This window comes from Emys orbicularis, chromosome 2 (genome assembly GCF_028017835.1).
Source record: "Emys orbicularis isolate rEmyOrb1 chromosome 2, rEmyOrb1.hap1, whole genome shotgun sequence".
Classification (NCBI taxonomy): Eukaryota; Metazoa; Chordata; order Testudines; family Emydidae; genus Emys; species Emys orbicularis.
The window spans coordinates 165,427,081-165,454,432 of NC_088684.1; the positions used below are offsets into that span (position 1 = coordinate 165,427,081).

Below are 27,352 nucleotides of genomic sequence, written 5' to 3' on the forward strand. Positions count from 1 at the left end.
GATATGCCATGTAAGGTATCAGTGGAAAAGTGATGATTTGCTAAATATGATAAGCTTGTTTATATGTATATATCATCTTTATGTCATTTATCACACATAAATATGTGTGATATAGTGATATCTCAAACTTGTGCTATGTATCCGGGTGAAATCCTCAGAGAGATTGGCAGCAGCACTATCCAGCCTGCTTGATGGCTCATCAAGGGCAATCAGCTGTATAATCAATCCATTGAAAGAAACCAGGGGTTGTGCCTATGAGTCAGCAGGACATGTAGGGACGTGCCTATTGACAGGGGACTCCAAATATTTTCCATATCCATGTGCTGTGAGCTTGTGTTTGGGACAAAGGATGTACAAGTCATATGGCAGGGGATATAAAAAGGCAGCTGCATCACCTCCATTGAATCTTCAATCCTGCTTTTCACCTCTGAAGTAACTTCTCTACAAATTAAAGCTTTGAACTGATAGACCCATCAGAGCTTTGGATGTGTTCCAGAGGGACTCTACAAGCCAGCAATCTCACCAATACTACTAATAACTTGATATATGGACTCTGAAGTCATATATATGTATGTGATTGCTTTGACCATTTAACAACTCTCTTCTCATTCTTTTCTAATAAACCTTTGATTTTAGATACTAAGGACTTGGCTGGCAGCATGGTATTTTGGGTCAGATCCAAATTAGTACTGATATGGTAATATGGCTGTCCCTTTGGGGATCAGAAGAACATTTTGTATAGTGAATAGAGTTTCAAGTAACTTCTCACTTTACTGGACCTATTTGCTGACTGGGAGCCAGAGAACTGGAATGCAATAAAGGGAGCTGATTTTTTTTCAGCTTCTTGATAACCAGTATGTGGGATCAGGAGCAGAGTTTGTGACTGTTTGGTGAATCTAACTACACGGTTAACTACCAGTTTTGGGAGAATCTGCTCTCCTTTTAGCAGCCTGCCCTGAACTTGACATTTTGTGTGACCTGCCCTAGGCACCTCGGGTCACACCAGGCATCAAAAAACTATAGCCTCAAATTGAGCAAAGAAAAGACTGAAGTAATGTGGCTGACTCCCATAGAAGTAAGACAGATGAATATCAATATTGAGGGCCAGTGCCTTAATCAGATTTCTGTGGTTTAAGTATTTTGGGAGCTGGATAGAGGCAAATGGAGAAATTGGCAAAGAACTACAAGCAAGGGTGCTGAACATGGGGTAAGTTTAGCACAAGATAAGTGGTGTGATTTATGATAAACAGATGCCTAGACTACTTATGGGACACTATACAAAACCATGGTAAGACCAGCTCATCCATACAGATCAAAGACATGGGAGATCCAAGAAAGGCACTTGACAAGATATGAAGCTATTGAAATGAGATGTTTGAGGGCAGTGAGAGGGGTAACACTGCTGGACCATATGTGGAAAGATGTCATCAGGACTCAGACCAAGGTCTGCGATATCATAGAAAAGCTGCAAGAGAGGAGGCTGAAATGGCATGATCACGTACAAAGGATAGATGTAGAGAATCCTGTTGGAGACATTTGAGACTACAGTTCGCAGATGGAGAACAAGAGGACGGCCAAAAGAAACAGTGAATAGATGGCATCTGGGAGGACAGAGTGGATATGAAAAGAGCATTGGACTAGCAAGCTGAGAAAGGGGGGCAGAAGAAGCAGATATATAAGAAAGGTATTCAAAAAAAGATGAATCTATTAATCAAAAAGGAAATCTATCAATCCAGCACATAGAGAGCAAAGATGCTATAGCCATAAAAGAACAGCACTAAAGTCAGCAGCTGTGTTCTATTCTTGGCTCTGGCAAAGACTCCAGATATGACCTTCGACAAATGATACAAATTCTGTGTCTTAGTTTCCCAATTAGTAAAATGGGGATAATATTATTTACCTATCATATCTTGAAGATGTATTATATTTTTAGAGGGCCACACAATGTGTTTATGTACAAAAAACACTGTCACTGGTGCCAGAATAAATATTGCACATCCTGTGCCTCAGGCCAAGGTAAATCTTTTTCATGAAGGTAGAGGGGGGAAAAGGGGGAATTCCATATTAAGGGCAAAGGGAACTGAAACATATTCATGGCAGATTAGCTATTTAGAAGAGCTCAGAGATTTAGAATGTTCAAATAATTCCTGGAGATGAAATAACAGGCAAACGGAAATTGAGGCAGTCAAAGTTGCCTAATAAATCCATTTATCACATGTATGTTACCTCCAAATGTGTCGGGGGAGGAGGTGCACACCTGTCAGTGATGCTTTCCTATTCAGCAGAGTACGCTAATACTCAAGGCATATTCACATATATAGGATACATCCTTCAGCTCAGGAAACATGACACATCATGCTTTTCCCCCTCTTGTTTGAATATATTTTAACATGGTAGGCAAAAACTTAAGCTGAATTTTGTAAATTGACATTCTATACCACTGGAAAATTCCATTTGCTTTATTCAGGCTGTTTCATTTGCTATATTATAGTACATTGCACATTTGTGATGCTTGGCCAGAAAGGGTTAAACATCCTGCAAAATAAATAACCCTCAAAAAGACATGTGGAGGAATAATATTTATGTATTTACATATGTATGAGTAGAGTCAACAATGTAATCAATAGTCCCTGTCTATGGTGTATTCTGATAGTTCCGAATAGTTCAAAAGAACATCCTAGCATATAAATGAATTGTAAACACAGGCTATCTCAGTATTCATCTCTCTTTGAAATATACTGTGAATGGTAGAGGAACAAGCAAATTGCCTTATGTTGATTCTATACCTAAGTACCAGTGATGGACCTCCTTCAAAGTCATCCTAATTACCTTTTGTTCCCGGAGGAACTCCCAACTTGTCAAAGAGGACATGAAATTATATAAAAGATCCTTGGGTCCTGATTCGGTTATCTCAGATCTGCTTAGACTTCATCAGGGGAAGTTTGAGTCGCAAGACTGAGGTCCCAGTTATGCTGGTACGCCCTGAATATGAGATTTGGACATTGGACTATAACCTATTAACTATTTCTGAAAGAACTCTTTGCAACTACAAAGCTCACCATCTCTGCTATGAATCTAAACCTCAATGAATTGAACTCATGTCTGTATGTATATTGATCTTTTAACCATACTCTCTCTCTTTTGTTTTTAAATAAATTTTAGTTTAGTTAATAAGAATTGGCTGTAGCGTGTATTTGGGTAAGATCTGAAACATTCAATAAGCTGGGAGGTAATGTGTCCAATCCTTTGGGATTGGTAGAACCTTTTCTTTTATATGAGAAAATAAGATTTTCAGGAATCTTCATCATATTTGACTAAGGTACCTGGATGGAGGCCTGAGGCTGGATCACTTTAAGGGAACTGTGTTGTTTGGACTTCTGAATAACCAGTAAGGTAATAAAGAAGCTGTTCTATGCTGGCTTGGTAAATCTAAGTATTGGAATATCCACCAGCTTTATGGGGATTGTCTGCCCCATTCTTTGCAGTTCACCCTAATTGAGCTGGCCCCCACTGGGACCCCGGTCACAACATTATATGGATTATTGTGAATTACTATTTGCTATGACTAGTTGCTATTTGTATGGCAATAAATAAATAGACAGTAGTGGGTTGAATTTTGCCCTCAGATATGCAAACAAAACTGCAATTGATTTCAAAGGAACTTGTGCAGATGGATCTTAAGGCAGAACAGACTTATTTAACTGCACATTAACATACTGAATGTGATTGTTATGAAAATTTCAACTTTTTATTTCCTAATTTTTGTCCATTTACAACTGTTGCCTGGAAGTTACATTGACATAAATGTTTATAATTAACATTTCACTTAACACTGTACTTGTACTGCTAAAGTAACGTTGGTATACAGATTGAAACAGTAATTTTATATTTTGTGAATATGTGTACAGAATGGGTATGTGTGTGTGGCGGGCGGTGATGACTTTCTACTATGAGCACAATATTTAAAATGTTTCCTTCATATAAATTTATCAGTTCAGGAAACGTGTCATATTCTGCCGTATTTGTCTTTTAAATTCATTCCAACATTGTTGGCAAACATCTTGTCTGAAGATGTTCAAATCATTTTTGTGCCACTTGGAAATTCTGTATGTTATACTCCAAACTGACTGGCTATTATCCAGTCCTAGTCTGCTGGTGATCTCTCACGCAATCATTCCAATAATAGATACATAGAAAAGTGTTCTGTATAAAAAAATGAAGTAACTGTTTTCACGATAAATTAATACCAGAAACCCTGTCTTGTGGTAACACAGATCTGTATGCATGCTCAGTGATCCCATGCTGTGAGAGTAGCACTGCAACTGTTATCAGACTTGCCACTGCTTCTGGATATCTCCCACCCCTAGCCTCTCTGAATACACAAGCATTCTCACAGATTAACTTCCTGCTGTTCCATGTAGGATCTGTGGAGAGGTGAGCAGGTGTTCTGCTGAGCCCTCTCGCATATTATAGATTCAAAACTGTTTGCAAAGGGATTTTTTCCTACCCCCTGGAAAAAGCTGAGGGTTGAGCTCCCCTTCACCAGGAGAGTCATTCCAGAGGCACCTTTGTGCACAGAGCTGGAGGATCCAGGAGGGGAAGCCAGACTGTAGTACTGCTCTCCTGTTGGGATTCAATGAATCTACGCAAAGATTAAAGCTGGCAGGAACTAGTGCTGCTAGCATGAACCTATCATGAACATTGTAATTTAAAATTTGCATACAGAACCATACCGCAGGTGTAAAGACATGGACCCAGATATAAAAGTATAAAGGAGACAGCCTTTAAAGTCTTATAGAAACAGCATAATCATTATATTTACTATTTGCTTACTATCAGCCATGTGTTCACTGCTATATGATACAGAAAAATAAAGACTGTCAACTGTGAATGGGATTTTGGCTCCTAAGTGCCTAAATCCCTTTTGAAAATATTTAGGTTCCTGAATTAGTTAGGCATTGCAACGCTGAGTGAGAGGCACTGAGATTCACTGACACATGCACTCCACAGTGCACACAGAGCACACTGAGGTAGCAGCTGTCAGCAGGAGCAGGGTATACAGCCACTGCCACACCATCCCCATATAGGGTTGACAGTTTTGATTCAACATATTCCTGGAAGTTTCATCATGTGACATAATCTTTAATTAAAGATTAATCTTTAATTCCTGGATAATCCTGGAGAGTTGGCAACCCTAATATAGGCAGGAGGAGGTAATCAGAGATGGCATCATCCCAAGAGGTTTGGGGTGGTTTCAGACCCAACCTGAACCCAACACTCGTAGTAGGGCCCCACTGGATTTGGGTCAGGTTGCAAGACTCTAATGGTGACTGCTGATTAGGAGAAGATACCTGCATAACATGTTTAAGTTTCCCATTAAGTTGTCAAAACAGATCATATAACTGGGCTCTAGACCCCTGAACAGGCCAGATGGGATAGATTTGTTTGTTTATATCTCAGTGAGTACCATGTGGCTGGGACCCTTGGATCCAGGATGGATAACAACACTGGTCTACAATTTTTGAGAAGTCGTCTGCTTCAGAGATAAAATGTGCTATTTATTATGTATTTTGATGTGCTGAATTCAAATATGACAATTAAAACAACTGATTGGCTACTGTTTCTAAGATATTTAAGTTTTTACATTTTATGTCTATGTATATTGTGTAGATAGTAGAGTTTTAATCATAAATTGTAAACCTAGGTCTTTTCATGTGTTTATGGTTGCTTTACATGATAATATTTCACCTGTCCTGTTTATGTAACACTTTAAAAATCAGCAAAAGGGTTATATAAATAAAATGTATTATGAAACAAAAGGCAAAAAACTATTCTGTACAGAGTTTAGTCCTATTCAGTGTCTACTCGGCGCTTCTTGGCTTGTCTCTTGGATTCATTACATGGAGCATCTCTTGTCACTGTCCAGCAATAGTCTGCAAGCATTGATGGGCTCCATTTGCCCTGATAGCATTTCTCCATTGTTGCAATTTCCTGGTGAAATCGCTCGCCGTGCTCGTCGCTCACTCCTCCGCAGTTCGGTGGAAAAAGATCTAGAGGAGAGTGCAAAAAATGTATCTTTAGTGACATGTTGCAACCAAGGCTTCTGTATGCCTTGAGGGGGTTTTCCACCAACAACCTGTAGTTGTCTGCCTTGTTGTTTCCGAGAAAATTTATTGCCACTAACTGGAAGGCTTTCCATGCCGTCTTTTCCTTGCCATGCATGGTCAAATGCATCATCTCAAAGAAGTTCACGAATCTGAGGACCAACAAAGACACCTTCCTTTCTCTTAGCTTCACTTAACCTTGGAAATTTTCCACGGAGGTACTTGAAAGCTGCTTGTGTTTTGTCAATGGCCTTGACAAAGTTCTTCATCAGACCCAGCTTGATGTGTAAGGGTGGTAACAAAATCTTCCTTGATTCAACAAGTGGTGGATGCTGAACACTTTTCCTCCCAGGCTCCAATGACTGTTGGAGTGGCCAATCTTTCTTGATGTAGTGGGAATCTCTTGCACGACTATCCCATTCGCAGAGAAAACAGCAGTACTTTGTGTATCCAGTCTGCAGACCAAGCAAGAGAGCAACAACCTTCAAATCGCCACAAAGCTGCCACTGATGTTGGTCATAGTTTATGCACCTCAAAAGTTGTTTCATGTTGTCATAGGTTTCCTTCCTATGGACTGCATGACCAACTGGAATTGATGGCAAAACATTGCCATTATGCAGTAAAACAGCTTTAAGACTCGTCTTCGATGAATCAATGAACAGTCTCCACTCATCTGGATCGTGAACGATGTTGAGGGCTGCCATCACACCACCTATGTTGTTGCAGGCTACAAGATCACCTTCCATGAAGAAGAATGGGACAAGATCCTTTTGACGGTCACGGAACTTGGAAACCCTAACATCACCTGCCAGGAAATTCCACTGCTGTAGTCTGGAGCCCAACAGCTCTGCCTTACTCTTGGGTAGTTCCAAATCCCTGACAAGGTCATTCAGTTCACCTTGTGTTATGAGGTGTGGCTCAGAGGAGGAGGATGGGAAAAAATGTGGGTCCTGTGACATTGATGGTTCAGGACCAGAAGTTTCATCCTCTTCCTCTTCCTCGTCTGACTCAAGTGAGAATGATTCTGGTGCATCAGGAACCGGCAGTCCTTCTCCGTGGGGTACTGGGCGTATAGCTGATGGAATGTTTGGATAATGCACAGTCCACTTTTTCTTCTTTGACACACCTTTCCCAACTGGAGGCACCATGCAGAAGTAACAATTGCTGGTATGATCTGTTGGCTCTCTCCAAATCATTGGCACTGCAAAAGGCATAGATTTCCTTTTCCTGTTCAACCACTGGCGAAGATTTGTTGCACAAGTGTTGCAGCAGATGTGTGGGGCCCACCTCTTGTCCTGATCTCCAATTTTGCAGCCAAAATAAAGGTAATAGGCTTTCTTAACCATAGTGGTTATACTGCGCTTTTGTGATGAAAAAGTCACTTCACCACAAACATAGCAGAAGTTATCTGCACTGTTCACACAAGTACGAGGCATCTCTGATTACTTTGGCTAAACAGAAATGTGTCCCTTTGCAAAATCAAACACTGACAAATAAGAGAGCACGACACTGTATGATTTCTAGAGCTGATATAGGGCAATTTGTTCAGCAGAGTGATGTAAGCTTAGTTATGATTGCATCATCCATGACTTCTAGGAATAACATGATGCAATTCATATCCTGTATGACGCAATACCAGCTTCAGATTGCATCATTCATTGTTTTGCCTACAAAGCAAGTACTGTCCAAACCCAGTCATAGATTTATTCATAGATCCAGTCAAAGATGTATTTTAGTCATTTCTGGTTTAAATTGAGATCCCTTCCCTTTATAACTCACTTATCCTCCGCCATTCCCAAGTCAAGGGTCGTATATACTGACCCAATAGCATATCTTGAAAACTAGAGCCAATCAACAATTTTAAGCATCATTTTCGTTCTCAGTGACCCAGAATTAGTAAAGTTTGACTACATTTATTTCAGAAGCATTTTGGCTGTAGAGCAGTGCCAATCAGTGATTTCAAAATAAAATTCTCAAACCTGATTTTTTAAACGTAAATTTGGTTATTTTAAGTTAAATATGCTTTTCTTTTAAAAATAAGCTAATTTAAAATTAAATTTGAAATTACGACAACCTACGTTAAAGCCTAAATTTATTATAATCTATTAAAATCTTTTAAATTATATAAAAATAATCTTCAAGCTGTACATGTTTGCTGCTGAAACTGTAAAGAAAGTAAAATCAGTGAACCAGTGGAAGTTATCACAGTTCAGGGAAATTGCACCTGTATACACCCCTCCATGGTCCCTCAAGGGTACCCACTCTAGACTCCAAGTTCCTTAGCCATCACCTTTCTTGGGCAGAGACCTGCATCTCTCTCCCTCCTGACCAGGATATTTCCAGGCTGCCCAGTTCCCTGTCTACACTGTGATAATACTTCCTTTGTTTAATAAATCAATTAATTTTAAAAGCAAAATGTGTTTTAATACAAAATTTACTTTTTATATATATCCAGCACACATTTAAGGTATTTTTAATTAATAAAAAACAATTTGAAAATGCTATTTATGTGCATTTTTAATAAAATTGCAATTACCATCCAGACGCAGCTTGCCACAATTCATGAGTAAAAAATTGATCATCAACTAAGAAAGAAATGGATCATTCACCATTTTCTAACATAGCAATAAATGTAAAAATAAATAATCTGAATAAATGTCGACTACACTAAATTGCTTTAAAATGTGTACAGATATAATCTCATTGGTTTGCAAAAAGAAACACCAAATTATACCAACCAAAGTCTACCTTTTGTTAGCAAAATAACTAAAAAGTACAATTGCAAAACAAGATTAAAACTGATTATTTAAATCAAGGTTTCCAGTTTGTTGATTTAAATCATAATTAAAATCAGTGATTTAAATTATTTTGGTCTCAATCAATCCACCTGCTTGGGTCTGTGATCAGCCCTGGTATTTGAAGTCTCTGAGAGGGTAATCACTCCCTGTAGCAAGGTGGTGGAGCTGAACAGTGAGGTTTCATATGTAAGTTAATTGCCAGGTGAACAGGAGAAGTAAACAGGGAAGTTTCAGAGGGAATACATGAGGCTATCTTTTTAGGCACAGTTCTATGCTCAGACCATGTTGGCCAGTGATGCAACCATGGTTGTGACCTGCAATGGACATGCCATGATTTCTTTCCAGCCTGAAACCAGAAGGGACTTTCTCTGTATGAAATGCAATTTGCTGCGAAGGAAGCAAAGATTTGTAAATTGGAAAGACAAGTGCAGACACTACAAAGCATCAGAAAGGCTGAGGAGAACTTGGGCAACCAGATTCAGACAATATAATGCTCCTGAAAGAGAGACCGTTGGAAGTGACACATCAGACAACACCCATTAACTGACATATACATCATTTCTGTAACTAAATTCTTCACTGAGAACTGATTTAATTCAAAATGGCAATCCAGGCATTTGTGTACACTCTAGTATTTGAGGTCTGCCTGCAGGAAAATTGGCTATCTTGCTACCATCCCATTTCTAATTATTTTGTAAGATAAGTAAACAGTACAAATGGATAAAATGTGCAATTACATAAATTAGAGCATATTATTATGTCTTTGAAGCTGGGGTCTTCTACAAAAAAATCTGTTGTTTTGTTGTCAGACAAAATAAATACAATTAAAGGCTGGCAGTATAAGCTACTTTCTTTTTTATGGAGCCAATCTATATTGGCCAAACGGAAGCCAAAAGATTTATTTGTTTATTTATTTTCAATCAGAGCCAAATTTAGCTCTATAACTACAATTTGTCCAATTCAGCTCCAAAAGAGCTCAAGGTCTAGAGGTTCAGTCTGCTGGCAGCTTGCTTTTCTCTAGATTTTAACTACTAATCTTTATGAAACAACTTCATTCCAAACCCCTATCTAATCCTCACTGACAACCACTCTTTGTTTAAGGAAAGTTTTTATAGCATGGTCCTATTACGTAATTGAGAAGAGCTATTCTAGGTCATTTATAGACCTGTGCAATACACCAAAACACCTAAAGATAAGTAAATAAGTGTTAATAAGTATTAAACAATGATTTCCAATGTATCCTCCACACCCTGAATGGCATGTTATATGGACTGAATATTATACATTAACAGCAGCAAATCAGAAAATATACCTATTGTCATGTATAGAGATGTAAGAGGGCAATATATTATTCTTTCAAAATATGCAATGGTAAATTTTCTTTATTTCATTGTGCTTCAATGTATTCATGTACTGAAGTGCACTGCTGAGAGTCAGAGAACAAAATTAAGTTATGAAATCCAGTTTGAGGTATATAATTGGCATACACTTTATTTCTTTCTCCCACATAATTGGAGAGTCAAATCCAGCTTTTCTTCACCTATGGATATGGATTGATCTTCGCTTACAAAAAAACCCCAAGACAAACACCCACCTGGAAGCACCCAGTTACAAACAACAGAAATCTAAAGCATTTGGAGATCACACTGCACTACTACAAAGGTACACAGTTTGGCCTATTGCAAACAAAAAAGTGAAATACTGTCCTGAAAATTCAGTTTCTATACAAATTCGCTGGCTGCACAAAGTCTTTCTTCCATTCTCTCCACACCAAACAGGAAGATATAGATGATAGAAGAGATTATTGTTTCTGTGGAACAAGTAATTTCCTTGTATAGATTGTAGAAACACTTCTCTACCTAACAAATAATATACTCTCAAAATATAAGCTTTTGGGGGAAATGACTGCAACAAGAGTTAGAGTGTGAGGTTGTGCCATCTCCTGAGCCATGAAAAGGCAAATAGTGGAGGACTACATAACTGGTACTTTGCCAGCTAGAAGTAGGCACCAGGCATTTGCAAAATGGCCACATCAGGGATGCAGCCATTTGATTGTGCCAAATTTTGAAGAGTTAGAAAGGCATGCTGGCAAAAAACCAACAACAAATAATCTTGTAACTGCCATTACAATCACACATGGATACTGTATGCAGAATCCATTTCCCTTTTATTCATAGAATCATAGGACTGGAAGGGACCTCGAGAGGTCATCTAGTCCAGTCTCCTGCAGGACTAAGTATTATCTAGACCATCCCTGAGAGGTGTTTGTCTAACCTGCTCTTAAAAATCTCCAATGATGGAGATTCCACAACCTCCGTAGGCAATTTATTTCAGTGCTTAACCACCCTGACAGTTAGGAAGTTTTTCCTAATGTCCAACCTAAACCTTCTTTGCTGCAATTTAAGCCCATTGCTTCTTGTCCTATCCTCAGTGGTTAAGGAGAATATTTTTTCTCCCTCCCCCTTGTAACAACCTTTTATGTACTTGAAAACTATTATATCCCCTCTCAGTTGTCTCTTTTCCAGACTAAACAAACCCATTTTTTTCAATCTTCCCTCATAGGTCATGTTTTCTAGACCTTTAATCATTTGTGTTGCTCTTCTCTGAACTTTCTCCAATTTGTCCACATCTTTCCTGAAATGTGGCACCCAGAACTGGACACAATACTCCAGTTAAGACCTAATCAGCGCAGAGTAGAGCAGAAGAATTACTTCTTGTGTCTAGTTTAAAACACTCCTGCTAATACATCCCAGAATGATGTTCACTTTTTTTGCAACAGTGTTACATTGTTGACCCATATTTAGCTTGTTGTCCACTATAACCCGCAGATCTCTTTCCGCAGTACTCCTTCCTAGGCAGTCATTTCCCCTTTTTGTATGTGTGCAACTGATTGTTCCTTCCTAAGTGGAGTACTTTGTATTTGTCCTTATTGAATTTCATCCTATTTACTTCAGACCATTCTCCAGTTTGTCCAGATCATTTTGAATTATAATCATATCTAAATCACTGATGACGATATTGAACAGAACCAGACCCAGAACTGATCCCTGTGGGACCACAATCATTATGCCCTTCCAGTATGATTCTGAACCACTGATAACTACTCCCTGGGAATGGTTTTCCAACAAGTTATGCACCAGATACACAGATATTACGCAGATACAATCACACACACATAAGTGGTAGCTACTATACTTATCAATAATGATTTTTTTAAAATGTATTTGAATGTTTCATATAATATTCTGGCCTTGCAGAAGGCCCAGAACAATTGCACCTTCTTTGTGTTCCCCCAACCCAAGGACCAAAAATCACCACAAATGGGCAGGAAGAAAGTGAGGCCATATTCCTCATCCAAGTGAAACTCCTACAAAGAAATAAACCTCAGATAATCTTTTCCTCGTGCCCCATTTAATATTCTTGATAACACAACCCTGTATTCAAAACTGGAAGTAAACCTAAAATCTACTTTCCTAAAGTAGGAGTTTCAAGATATTTAAGTCGACTTTATTGACATTCACCTATGATTTGAACATGTTATACACAAACTATACTTAGATTCTCTATTTTTTTCTAATTAAAGTTCCAAAACGTGAGTGGAAATGGTTTCATTCTTCACCACTTTATAATGCATTGATTGGTTGTTATTCTTACTGTCATTCTGTTAATTTTCTTGCCTGTTTGATGTATACATTACAAAAATATAAGCAAATTATTTTTTAAGCAATGCAGTTTCAGTGCAAAAGAATATGATAATTTGTTCCTAAACAAGCCCATCTATTTCTGTAGGGTTATACTAACACTGATAACATGAAAATTGTCTTCCAAATGAAATGTAAATTTTCTCCTCAAAATCTGTTTTAAAATCAAAGCTGAGATTCATACATTATTACAAATAATGTAAATAAATTCTGATAATTTGAATTTTTTAAAAAATCTGTGAATTTAACTGTACACAATGTCTCATACAAAAATAACAGAGCTGAGTTACCAATTAGAAATAGTCTTTACTTGGAAAAATGGTATTGTAATTCAGCAATCAGGATAATGGATATGCCACATAGAAAGGTTATGCTAACCTTAGTTTCTGTGTTGATAATTACTAAGCAGCTGTTGCTTCTACTGGTGGAGTGCATGTTCAGCTATCCATTAACATTACTGACATTTAACCTTAATATAAGAAAGTGTGAAGCTGTGAATTAGGTTGAGAAGCAATACAAAAATGCAAAGAGAAATGAATTCATGTTCCTAAGCATAGATCACAGTATCTGCTGCCATGTTTACCTGGCAATTCAGTGCGTAATCAATGATTAATTCTATTAATCACCTACCTGCCAAACCAAGTGTTCCTTTATGATGGCTGTAGTTGATAGACAGATGCTCAGCACAATGGTGTGGGATGAAGAGGTCAAGACGCTGGCAATTATAGCATCTCTCATGTTGAAGGGCAGCATGGTATATACCACAAATATAATGAACAAGAAAAATGATACCTGTGCAGAAGAATAGGAAAAAAAGAAACCTGTCAAATTCACTTTGGAATAAAGAAAAGTTACCACTCAACATTAAACCAGCTAAAACTACAAGCAAATGTTCTTTATAATTCAACTTATGTTAACATATAGAGGAAATTTAAAATGTTCCTGAAGGTGCCCTAGACAAAAGTACTGAATTATATTTGGTTTAAAAATCACAGTTTCAGAAGTTGCATGGTTTCCCATATTTGCTTTACAAAAACATTCAGATTTGTCATTATAAAACAAAATAATAGTTTCATAGTATCATGCCCACAGCTGAAGGGGGATTTTGTTGGAAAGAGAAGCTACTTACCTTACAGCAAGTTGAGTTTTTTAAGATGTGTGGTTCCTATCTGTATTCCACTGTGGGTACACATACACTCCATGCGCCTCACACTGGAAGATTCTTGCTTGCAGTGTCTGTTGGTCTGCATCTCCTCCCCTCTCCTCCTCATGCTCTGAACGAAAGGTATAAAAGGCAGCATGAAACAACCACCTTTCCAGTTCCTTCTCTACCATAAATTAGAAGGAGGGAAGGTAGTGGAATACAGATTAGGACCACACATGTTGAAGAAATTCAATTACTTTAAAGTAAGTAATTTCTCTTTCTTCTTTGAGTGCTGGTCCCTATGTGTATTCTATTTCACTGTGGGCGATTGACATGCTGGCAATGAGAAGGGTGTGAGGATCAGGGCAGCAAAGATGATTGGAGGACTGACACACCAAAGAATGTGTTAGTTATGGAGGCTTGCACTATGGCGTAATGTGTCATGAAGGTACAAATGGAATTCTATGTTGCTGCTTTATTTCTTGGGGCGAGGCTACTAAAGCTGCTCGCACTCTAGTTAAATGGGCTCTTGCTCCATGCGGGACAGGAAGATGCACCGACTGATACAGAAGGATACAGCCTGAAATGCTCTTGAAGACTTTCTGAGAGGAGATCCATTGACCTCTCATTCGCTCCACTAGGGAAACAAATAGTCTAGGTAACTTGCTGATTGATTTTGTTCTTTGCACTAATATTTGTCACACAAACAGGGAATGGAGTATTTTATCTTCAGTGCTGGCATGAGGCTTTGGAAAAATATAGGTAACTGTATTGTCTGATTTATGTAAAAGTCTGAGATTACTTTAGCGGTGAATTTTGGGTGTAATCTCAATGAGACTTCATCCTTATGGAATACTGTATAAGGTGGATCGGCTACAAGGATTCCAAGTTCCCCCACCCTTCTAGTAGAAATGATGGCTACTCGGAAGGCAAGCTTTATCAATAAGTGAGACATTGAGCACCCAGCTAATAGTTCAAACAGTGGTTTAGTTAAGGCTGAGAGTACCCAGTTAAAAGCCCAGGTTGCAGTCAGTATGGTTATTGGAGTAAAGATTCTAACCAAACCTTTAAGAAAATGTACTGTCACAGGGTGGGTGAAAATGGAATGCTCATCAACTGAAGGGTGGCAGGTGCTGATCACCGCCAAGTGAACTCACAGTGAGCAATGAGCTAAGGGAAAGGCCCACAGGAGAAAATCCAGTGCCTGATTCCTCTGGGGACATGTGCGATGCTGGGCCCAAATAGAGAATATCTTCCACTTGGCTAAGTAGCATTTCCTGCTGGATTCTTTCCTATGTTGTTGAGGATGGCTTGAATGGCTTCTGAAAATGTCTATCACATGTCTGACACCAATCCAACACCATGCCATGAGATGCAGAGAGTCCAGATTGGGATATCTGATCTTGCCTTTGTCCGGGGTCAAAAGATCCAGGAAGGATTGGATGCTGCTAGGTGGACAGGTTGACATGTGAAGAAGGCTGGGAAATCACAACTGCCAGGGCCATCAGGGAGTGAAGACAATGATTGTCACTCCATCCAGTGGTGCTGGAACACTTTTTATAGTGGGGGTGCTGAAAGTCAGATAATGAAACTGTAAACCATGTGTGTTCAAAAGCAATGTGAAAAAGCACAATTCCTGCTCACACCACACGGGTGCAGCACAGCTCCCGGGTTCTCAAGAATCGCAAAATAGTTCTAGCTTTGTTCTGTCAGCACCAGCAAACTTTTCACAGTAAAACCTGGGGGTGCTGCAGCACCCCCAGCAACTGTGCCTATGACTCTATCTTGTTGGATCTTTCGGGAAACTCGGGGTAAGAGTGGAATGGGGAAAATTGTATCTTAAATGACCTTCCCATGAGTCTAAATGGCCACCAGGAGTCCTGACCCTGAGCCCCTCTGGAGAAGTAAATTTTGCATTTCATGAGATGTGAAGAGGTCCCAATATGGGGTTCCCCAGTAAGTGACTATATCGTTCACCATGGAATCATGCAGCTTCCATTCGTGGTTGGTCAAGAAATGTCGGTTGAGGCTATCTGCTAGTGAATTGTGCATGCCTGGGAGGTGTACTGCTGATAGGGTAACCTGGTGCCAAATGCACCAATTCCACAGATTGACCACGGACTATAGCCGTTGCCGTTGATCTTGATGCTGTATCTGCTGCATCAACTGCAGCCTGTAGTGATGAGCTATCCATCAACTTGCCTTCACTGATAAGGGCCTGAAATTATGCCCTATCCTCCTGAGGATGTTTATCCTTAAATTCTGAAAACTTCACGTAATTCATGAAATTGTACTTTGATAGCACGACTTGGTAGTTGGATATTCTGAACTGGAGGCTGACTGACATCAAAGCCTTCCTTCCCAGAAGGTCCAAACATTTGGCCTCCTCATCTGCAGGAGTAGATCTTGGGTGCTGTTGCCTAATCCTCTCTTTAGCCACTTGGGCCACCAATGAGTTCATGGCAGGATGGGTAAACAAAAACTGCACCCTTGGATGGAATGAAGTCCCTCTTTTCCACCCTTTTAGAAGTACGCATCTGTTGCTGGAGTATGCCATACAGTTCTGAGCAGTTCTAGAATGGCCTCTTTTATGAGGAGTGCTACTCCTATATGTCCTGAGATTTGTAAAATATCCAAGAGCTTGTTATGAGAGTCCTGAGCTTCTATATGGATTTGGGAGTCTGCCACTCCTTGACAGCTCTTGGAACTGCCTATGGTCATCTAGGGAGAGGATGAGGCAGGAGCAACTACCTCATCAAGGGATGAGGATGATATTCATGACAGTACCAGCAGTACCACTGGATCAGCCTCCTCTTCCTCCTCTTCAATGGATTCTGGATGGAGATCTGGTTGGTCTAATAGGCTAGAATCCTAGAATCGTAGGACTGGAAGGGACCTCACAAGGTCTTCTAGTCCAGTCACATGCACTCAAGGCAGGACTAAGTGTTACCTAGACCATCCCTGACAGGAGTTTGTCTAACCTACTCTTAAAAATCTCCAATGATGGAGATCCCACAACCTCCCTAGGCAATTTATTCCAGTCCTTTACTACCCTGACAGTTAGGAAGTTTTTCCTAATGTCCAACCTAAACCTCCCTTGTTGCAATTTAAGCCCATTGCTTCATGTCCTGTCCTCAGAGGTTAACGAGAACAATTTTTCAACCTCCTCCTTGTAACAACCTTTTATGTACTTGTAAACTGTTATCATATCCCCTCTCAGTCTTCTCTTCTCCAGACTAAACAAACCCAATTTCTTCAATTTTCCTCATAGGTGGCGTTTTCTTGATGTTTAACTATTTTTGTTGCTCTTCTCTGGACTTCCTCCAATTTGTCCACATCCTTCCTGAACTGTGGCACCCGGACCTTGACACAATACTCCAGCTGAAGCATAATCAGTGTGGAATAGAGCAGAAGAATTACTTCTTGTGTCTTGCTTACAACATGCCTGCTAATACATTCCAGAATGATGTTTGGGGTTTTTTTGCAACAGTGTTACACAGTTGACATATTTAGTTTGTGATCCACTATGACCCCCAGATTCCTTTCTGCAGTACTCCTTCCTAGACAGTTATCTCCTCTTTTGTATGTGTGCAATTGATTGTTCCTTCCTACATGGAGTACTTTGCATTTGTCCTTATTGTATTTCATCTTAGAGGGGTGATGAGTCTCCAGGTAGGATTGTATATTCAATCACCATGGTCCCCAATAAGAGCAGTTTGAGGGTCAAAGGCAGGCTGTAGAGGTCCAGCATTGGGTACTAGTGGTCCTCTGGAAGGTATCCAGATATGTAAGGTGGGGCCCAAAAGATTCTCGATCCTCTGTCTGGGCTGCCCTCTGTACGTGGAGGAGCTGTTGGACTATCGGATCTATGTCTATGGGTGGTGTCACTGGTACCACTGAAGTTGGCATATTGCAACTACTAGATGGATTGGGAGATGGACTTCTCCCTTTCATAGTCTCTGTGGACCATTTTTGTTAGAACCTCTCTCATAAGGACAGGTTATTATAGAAAGGGAGATTGTGAATCCAACTGCATGAAAATATCCTCTGGAATGGTACAACTCTCTTCCAGTCTTGGGAGATGCAGACTCTTTTCTTCATATACCATCAGAGCCGGTGAGGAGATGCTTTCAGAGATTGGTGCTTCTTTATGAAACCGTGGTGGTATTGATGGTGTTTGGGCTCTCTATGTCTATCTATTGATCTATACTGATAGTTCTCTTGGTTCCTGGTGTTGAGTGCTGGCTACTGATGGAGTTGGTCTCACTCCAAATGTCAGGGCCAGTACTAGGTACTTCTGGTCTTATGAGCCTGTTGGTTGGACCCATGAGTCTTAGGGACACCTACATCTCTGGAACCAGAACATGAGGGATCCCCCATTTTGGACAGAGACGGGGAAGAAGCCATCCTTTTGGAGGTGGAGTTAGGTGGGAATTTATCCCAAGGTTTCTGAGAGCATTTTCTAGTCTCCTGCTGAGCCTGAGGAGTAGAGTCCTTGGCTCTCCTTTTGCCCACCTGAGTCAGACATTGCACTGCTAGGAGTTGCACTTCTCGATGCTTCTACCCAATGGTCATGGTGATCTGCCTGGCCAGGATCAGAATAGGGCCTCATTGCACACTTTGTAAGATATTTCCTACATCTGAATTCCTGTTTGCCAGGGTCATACAGGAAAGGAGCAGCACATGCAGCACCTTAGCGGAGAGAAAGCTTTTCAAAGGAAGTAAAGGCACAGCTGGAGGTCACTGCTGACCAGAAAGGAGAAGGGGCAGAAGATACAGTTCTTAAGGCCCAGAATCCTGGGCATAATCTGAGCCCTGTACTGGGAATGGGGGTTTCCTCCAGTGGGAAGGGATGTCCCCAAATTCTAATAAGGAATTCTAGACCGACTAAGACTAAATCTAACTAAAAAAGTCTTATTTACAATATTTAAGATTTAAAGTCAGAGGATCAAGTCCATGGACATTGATGGGTCTGTCACAGACCATGTCATGGTAAAAAGGATTGGAGACATGGTCAATCTACCCTGCCCCATGTACTTTCCTTCAGAACACATGAAGAAGAAGGGTGCAGACCAACAGACACTGATAGCAAGAATCTTCTAATCTCAGGCACACAAAGCTCATGCATGCCGACAGTGGAATACACATAAGGACCAGCACTCAAAGAAGAACTGACATCAGGGCTGGTGATATTTTTAGAAAGCATCTATCTAGTTATAGCTACACACACACACACACACGCACAGTAGCTGTACTAATAAGCAGAAGGCACTGTTAAAGAAAAAAATATGCACATTTCAATTTCTGATAGAATTAACATTATACAAATCTTGGTAGACTGAAAAATATCCCAACATAAATGAATATATGAGGACAGATTTGGCCCAGAAGTCTTTCCGTATATAATTAGTCAAAACTCTGACTTTGTGTATGCAGGGATAATGCCTATAAAGTAAATGAAATTGCCTATAAAGCTTACTTGGAGTTCCTGCAATGGTTGCCTCTCAGTCCATAGTACATAGAGCAGCTTACCAAATGTCTAAAACAGTTGTTCTCAAACTTTTGTAGTGGTGACCCCTTCCACATAGCAAGCCTCTGTGTGCGACCCCCCTTTTAAATTAAAAACACTTCTTTACATATTTAACACCATTATAAATGCTGGAGGCAAAGTGGGGTTTGGGGTGGAGGCTGACGGCTCGTGACCCCCCATGTAATAACCTTGTGACCCCCTGAGGAGTCCTGACCCCCAGTTTGAGATCCCCTGGTCTAAAAGGATTTAGGTGCAACACAATATTCGCAGTGACATCCTGCTGTGGGGTCAGTCAACACTGTATACTACATGCTCACTATACTACTAATATGGATTCCTCCAGATCATGATTGTGGAGAAAGGTGCTCCACTGATGACTATGTTATAATCTTTCTGCAAATAGAGGATTTCAATTATTAGAGATGTCTATCCAGCAGCTTTTTTAACATTAGGGGCCTGATCCTGCTGCCACGGAGGTCAATGGCAAAACTTCAATTAATTTTATAGATATATAATAATTATACATACACATTCATATGTGTACATGGATGTGTGTGTGTGTGTGTGTGTGTGTGCGCGCGCGCGCGCACGCACTTCTGACCTATTGCTGAGCTGAAGAGGAAAGAAAGGAGGTATATCATGCAAGTGGCAATGGCTGGAAACATTATGCCCATAGAGGTCAGGAACAGATGTCTCCAGGAGCATTGAGAAATTTTTCCGACATTTATAAACTGCGTAGCATGATCTCCCACCTAGCATAGCCTTCCAGCTACAGCTACTTCTGTGTATGGGAAGCAGGGTGATGGCCACACTCCCATGCCACCAAGATATAACCTTGTGTTCCACTGACCATTCTTGTCAGCACTCACAACTCGAGTTGCCAACTTTATAGTCGCACAAAATCAAACACCCTAGCCCCGCCCCTTCCGAAAGGCACCGGAGCCGCCAGGGTCACTTTTCGACCGAGGGATCCGGTCAAAAACTGGAAACCTGGTCACCCTACACAACAATTCCTGACTCTCAGTGAATGTCTTTCTGCAGAAGCACTAGTGGTGGAGGAGAGCATTTGGGCTCCTTGATTCTTCTCTCCCCCAGAACAACCATAGTTTGGCTGACACTATACATTGCATAACATTATTCTTTTGGGGTTAGGTACACTGTGACGGAAGTAATCTAGTAGAAATAAAACTGATATTCTTTTTAAACAAAAACTGACAAACGACAACAGCTCTCAGCATTTTGCTCTTCCCTCCTCCTTCCTCCCCTAAGTTCCTTTTTGTGTTCTCAAATTTGCATTGCATTTACTCATTCCTGCCTATACAATCAGCCTTGGATACAACAAGTGGGTCTCAAGAGCAGCAGCAGAACCATAAATATTACATTTAAATGCTGTCATCACAGACAGTCATTAGAATATATTTGACTTCCCTGTTCCACTCAAGAAGTCAGATCTATGCATTTCTTTTTAAAGTTACAAACCACACATAATGCACTAGAAATGTACAGTAGCAGTGCTTGACTTGACATGCATTAAATGCAAGGCAAAGAACACTTGAAAATATTTGTTTGTGCAGCTGACTAGTTCATTCAGACGATTCCATTTTCAATGGTTTCTCCTAGTGATGATTTTTTTTTTGTTAAGATAGTGTTTGAGGCTTAATGGGCTTCATTCAGCAGCTGTTTGACTAGATGGTGATCTTGAAAACTGGGTCAGAGAAAGCTGCTACAAAATAGAGGAGTATAGTGATGGCTGGAAGTATTTGTGGCAGTACACTGACAAAGTAAGTAATGCATCAGTTTGAAATTTTTCAAGGGAGTTGTAATTTGCATAGCAGAATTTAAAACCTACCAACAGTGATTTCTTTTGTTGGTGCAGTAGATTAGCATACTTTTTTCTCCTCTTCCTCCCTTTTTTTGGTTCATTTTTCTTATAAAAATAAGCTCCAATTGAGTTGAAAAAAAATCAAGAGAAGCTTTGAACAGCCTTATAATCAAGATACAATTCAAAATATCTGGGGGCTCAGTCATCCTACACTTTGTGTACTGTATGGACAGGAATAACTAAGATGCAGGAGAGATAAGTAAGCAAGCTTCAAAAAAATGAAAAGATCTGTCATGCTCACTCTGAACAGGAGGGTTTGGAGAGGTGAAATCTAGCCCCACCTCCAAGGCCAGGGTAAGGTGTTGCAAAGTGACTATTACCTGTGTTATTGTTACCTTTTCTGACTTTCCATAACTATCAGGAGGTTGAAATAATCATTGCAGTGTCTCCCTGCTAGTTGTAAGGCCAATGGATCTCTTAACCCCTAACCTATTTCACCTCCATCTCCTCCTCTTCATAAGTACCCATAATAAGGTTTAAATGGTGCACAGGGCTTTGCCCTGGTTCTCCATGCCAGGGTGAATTTCACCATCTGTTCATAGTTCTGGATAACAAGCACAATTCAATTGCTGTTCACAATCTCAGAAAAGGGGCATATCGCAGGGAAAAAAGGGTGCAGATAAGGGAAACATGACATTGCTATAAGCAACAGAGAGTCCTGTGGCACCTTTAAGACTAACAGATGTATTGGAGCATAAGCTTTCGTGGGTGAATGCCCACTTCGTCGGATGCATGTCATGAATCCGACGACGTGGGCATTCACCCATGAAAGCTTATGCTCCAATACATCTGTTAGTCTTAAAGGTGCCACAGGACTCTGTTGCTTTTTACAGATCCAGACTAACACAGCTACCCCTCTGATACATGACACTGCTATGTTTCTCTGTTCCAGAGTGCCCCAAGCAGGGCCGGCTCTGGCTTTTTTGCCGCCCCAAGCAAAAAAAAATAATCGGGGTGGCCAGAACAGCAAAGCAAAAAAAAAAACCTGCAGCATGGCCGGAGCGGCAAAACAGAAAAAAACACAAACCTGCGGGGCGGCCAGAGCCAGGGTGCAGGAGGACCTGTAGACGTGCCCTGGCTAGCAGGGGAGAAGGGGGAGGGAGCAGGGGGAGAGAGAGAAGGGGGGTGGCCAGGGCTTCAATGGGCGCTTGCCATGCGGCCCCGACCGCCGCACCGCCTGCCGGGAGGGCTCCGTGCTGCTCTGGTCGACGGGGAGGGAAGGACGCGGGCTGCCCTGCCGGGTTTGCAGACCTAGCACTGGCTGGGGCAGACGGAGTGCGCAGCCCGCTCCCAGCAGGGCGCTCCCCTCCTCCACGCCGCCGCCCCTACAGGGCGGCCGGATCGGTGAACAAAAAACAAAACAAAAAAAACGGCCGTGCCGCCCTAGGATTGGTCGGAATGCCGCCCCGTAGAATCTGCCGCCCCAAGCATGAGCTTGCTCGGCTGGTGCCTGGAGCCGGCCCTGGCCCCAAGCAGATGTATGTTACACTGATCTGCAGACCAGCATCTCTATGATACAAGAGTGATTCCATGAAGGATGGTGTGCCCATCCAGAAACAGCTACTGTCACTGCAGCATGAAAGACTAAGAGAAGAAATAGCTCCTAACCTAGGAGAACAGCTAGGGAGAAAAGGAAAGGCTGATGAAGCCTGTTATTTTTATAACAAATCTCAAGTGACAAGTGGTACAGGCGATACAAGTCAGCACTGGATTACTAAGATACAATTTCTTTCTTTCAAAGCATGCTGAGTAACAGACTTGAGCAACACTAGTTTTGGTTCAAGCCTCACTTTAGTTTTAACATTTGTGAAATATTTTATCTTCTAATCTGCCACAAACTGATATTTTCAGGTTTTTTGCAAAATTAATATTATTTAGAGTTTAGTGGTCCCAAGTGAGAGAGTCTAAATAAAATAGGCAATAAAAAGGGTGAGAGAAAGAAGTCTTACTATCACCATTTTACTGAAGGCAAGACGGAGGCACAGAGATTATATGAGTTGCTTAAGGTCACCTAAGAAGTCTGCAGCAGAGCCAGGAATTGAACCCAGATTCCCCCCTTCCCATCTCTTAACCATAAGGCCATCATTCATCTTTTTCTTTTGTCTTTATTTTTATGAACACTGAAAAAAGTAAACAAAGTTGACAGAATTTACCCCTCACGTCAATTTTACATTGGCTGCCCATTGAAAGGGGAAGGATATTGTAGGATATATTGCTTTTTTACACCAAAAGCCAATTGAGAAAAAGAGATGCTAGATGTGCTTCTTACATCAATTACATTCCAACAATGACCCATGGCTTTTCTAGCTGGATGCCCTTTTTAAACCATTGGTAAATGGTTAATCATAACTAGTCTGGAATTATGTAAAAGTCACCCAACTTAAAATTTTACTGTCATCAGAGTTTTCCCCAGAGCTGTTTTCACTAAAGAGAGTGACATCCCAGCCCTGAAGCAGTCATGCACATCCAAGTACACTGTTAGTGTGAACAAGGAGAAAGCGTTGCTCTGGACAGACGGTGGTAATGAGGCATAAGCCAATAAAACATTTGTAGTTAAACAGGACCATATTTTACTTGTAAATATAGTGACAGCAACATTTCATTAGGAGAATAATAATAGCTTTATGCTGTGTCCCCTAGAAACACCCTGTTGCCAACTGCAAATATACACACTAGTTGGCCAATTTATTAAAGGATAATTCTCAAAGTATTTATCAAGATCCAGCTTCTTTTTACTGTAGAAGGAAATGGAGTAGACATTCACTGAAGAGTAAAGAATTATTCCCTTAAAAGAGAGATATTTGATTATAGCTATTGGTTTCAAAGGAAAGAAAAGGTAGCTCTAAACCAGGGGTCGGCAACCTACGGCACGCGTGCCAAACACGGCATGCGAGCCGATTTTCAGTGGCATGCAGCTCCCTGCCACGGGTCCTGGCACCCAGCCCCACTCAGCCCCCCCGCCCACCGCCCTCCCCTGCGGGGACAGGAGGCAGAAGCTTGGTTCTGCAGCAGCCAAGCTTCCCCCCTCCCCCGCTTCTTCCCCCAGCATGGTACTTTCCGGCCCCTCCTCCTCTCCTTCCCTGCGCCAGTCAGCTGATGGCCCTAGCGAGGGGGAGGGGGAAGAGCGGCAGCGTGCACACAGCTCTGTAGAGGACGCAGAGAGAGGTAGGGACGGAGCCTGGGGGAAGGGGGTGGAACAGGGTATATCCCTTCCAGCCCCCTGCCATGAGCCTCTCCGGGCAGGGGGCTGGGAGCACCCCCACGAGCCAAGCACCCCAGCCTTCTGCCCTGAACCCCCCCCACACCCAGCCTTCTGCCCTGAACCCCCCCACCCCAACACACACTCAGCCTTCTGCCTTGCACCCCCCATACCCTCAGCCCTCTGCCCTGACCCTTGAACCCCCCCACACCCCCAGCCTTCTGCCCTGCACCCCCACACACCCCCAGCCCTCTGCCCTGAACCCCCCACACCCCAACACACACCCGGCCTTCTGCCCTGCACCCCCCACACACCCCTAGCCCTCTGCCCTGACCCTTGAACCCCCCCACACACTCAGCCTTCTGCCCTGCACCCCTCCCACAACCCCAGACCTCTGCCCTGACCCTTGAACCCCCCCACACCCAGCCTTCTGCCCTGAACCCCCTCCCCTAGCCCTCTGCCCTGACCCCTGAAACACCCCCCCCCCGGGTTTGGGGTCCCGGCCATAGGCCCTGCTCAGCCCGCTGCCGGCCTAGGTGAACAGAACCCCAGGCTGGCAGCGAGCTGAGCAGCCTGGTGGCGTAAGATCAGCATTTTAATTTAATTTTAAATGACGCTTCTTAAACATTTTGAAAACCTTGTTTACTTTACATACAATAGTTTAGTTATATAATATAGACTTATAGAACGAGACCTTCTAAAAATGTTAAAATGTATTACCCAGCACGCAAAACCTTAAATTAGAGTGAATAAATGAAGACTCGGCACACCACTTCTGAAAGGTTGCCTACCCCTGCTCTATACAAAAACAGAGAAAAATAAAATAAAATTATACACACAAAATTTATTTAAGAAGTTTATTCCATTTTTTGTTAATGTCTATAGATCTTACAAAACTGTTTATATATATTTAATAAGATGTATGTTTTTTGGTTTAGGGAAGCTGTATTCTCTATTCCGACACAAAGAGTTAATGTTGCAGTTGCATCACAGTTACTTGTGCCCTTCCTGAATGTGAGAGTTTAAGTCCTCAAATATCTAAAAACCAAGGTGCAAAATGAAGTTCATACTTCCCAAACAAGTTTCACTTCATGTTAGGATCACCTTCTGTTCTGAGCCACCTATATGTAGAAGAACCTATATGTAGCCCATATAGGACAATAACAGATAACAAATACAGTACTGTGGCCTACCTGATTTTCAGCAAGCAGGCAAGTTAGCTCCTTGTATACAGGGAGGAGTAATGGGAAGGACTGGGGACTAAAAGGTCCAAAAAGACTTTCAAATTTTATAGAGCATTCCATAAAACCATCTGCCACTCAAAAAGGGGTTGGGGGGAAGGGAGGATGGACGAGAAAAGGCCTTTAAGATGTGAGGCACTGTTCTCAGATATTACAGGGCTAGGTGTAGCCCAAACTGAGGTTTTGGTTTATGTAAAACTATTAGTTATCTATCTAGCTGTAGCTAATACATGCTACACCTCAAGAATAAAACCTAGAGGGTAAGTTTTGCTATTTGGAAGATTGTTGTTATTGAAACAGACGATTCACTCCAGTAGCTTACATGTCTATTTACATATTTATACCTTAATTATGACTTTCCTAGTTTAAGATTATTATTGAACATGGGTTTTTATTTTTTAATATTTTAATAGTAAAGGTGAGAAAATATAAATACATAACCCCATAAAGCATAGTGGTTTTACTCATAGAGAACTCCAAGACTAATAATATAATTACTGTTGTGTAGAGGCTAGTACTTCGAGTTGACCAAGGCAATGAAAGTCCGATACAGCCTACTCCATAAAATTGTTTATGAAAGTCAGTGAAAGTTGGACATAAATAGGCTGGTACAAACTGGATTATTTAAGTTAAAAGAACTGTAAAAAGAAGTCTTCAAGGCCTCTGCTAAAGTCATGGGTTGATATGACAATGAGCTGAAATAGGAGGAAATGTTTATAGTTGAAATCCCTAAGATACATGTGACTGGTTAACATTAATGGGATAAGGCTGCCACTCTTCCAGGACACTGTTTATCTGAGAGTCACTAAAGGGGAGCAGGGAGGAGAGCTCATGAATTAGAAGAAGCAACCTTTACTACTGTGCATGCCACCCCCACAGTCACTAGGGACCATGTGAGCCATGTGACACTGTTGAGCCTTTGTCATCCTGATCCTAAAAGGCATCTTAACCAGAGCGGGCCAGAGCGAGGAAACCAATGACATCGCCACCTCGACTAGCTTCAGCTAAATTCTGCACAAAACCCAGAATGTGTGATGGTGGCAGCAGAAACCTCATTCTCCCTAGTGTGTCATTTTCCTTCTTACCTAATATCTCCTCTTCCCTGTCTCTCCCCTTTTGCCTTCTGTGTAGTGAGTTTGGCTTAGCCAGCCAAGACAATGCCATCTTCTGCAGCACTCTGGTCACAGGCTCACAGTAAAGATAGCTAAAAGCAAAACCTTAAGCAGCCTGACACGGTTACAAGTCTACCAGGTCTCCAAGTGGCTGATAAGAGTGGGTGCTGCGCCTGTGGTTATGTCTACACAGCCAAAAAGATCCACGGCGGCAAGTCTCAGAACCTGGATCAACTGACTCGGGTTCACAGGCCTCGTGCTGTGGGGCTAAAAATAGCAGTGTAGGCATCAGGGCTCAGGCTGGAGACTGGGCTCTGAGACTCTCTCCCCTTGCCAGGTTTCAGAGCCCAAGCCTGAGCCCAAACATCTGTAGTGCAATTTTTAGCCTGTCAGCTTGAGCCCAAGTCAGTTGCCCCAGGTTCTGAGACTCGCTGCCGCAGGGTTTTTTGGTTGGTTGGTTGTTGTTTAGAAGTACTCTGTGTTTCTCCAGCAGTGAGGATGCAAATAAGAGTTAGCACCAGAGACAGAGCTGCATTTTCTATCTTTGCTGTTCTTTTCTCTTCCTTTTTGGGTTTGTTTCTCTTGTGTTGTCTTTTAAGGGCACAGGATCAGACATCTCCAATAACGGCAGCTACCATCTC

General features: G+C 41.5%; 1 protein-coding gene across 1 annotated transcript in view; it reads right to left on the reverse strand.

Moving 5' to 3' along the window:
• The window catches only part of ADCY2 (adenylate cyclase 2), a 456,889-nt gene that overhangs the window by 334,087 nt on the left and 95,450 nt on the right, over positions 1–27,352 (reverse strand). Inside the window, exon 3 of the mRNA XM_065398381.1 lies at positions 13,234–13,395. Coding sequence (XP_065254453.1) covers positions 13,234–13,395 — 162 coding nt within the window. The remainder of the gene's footprint in view (positions 1–13,233; positions 13,396–27,352) is intronic.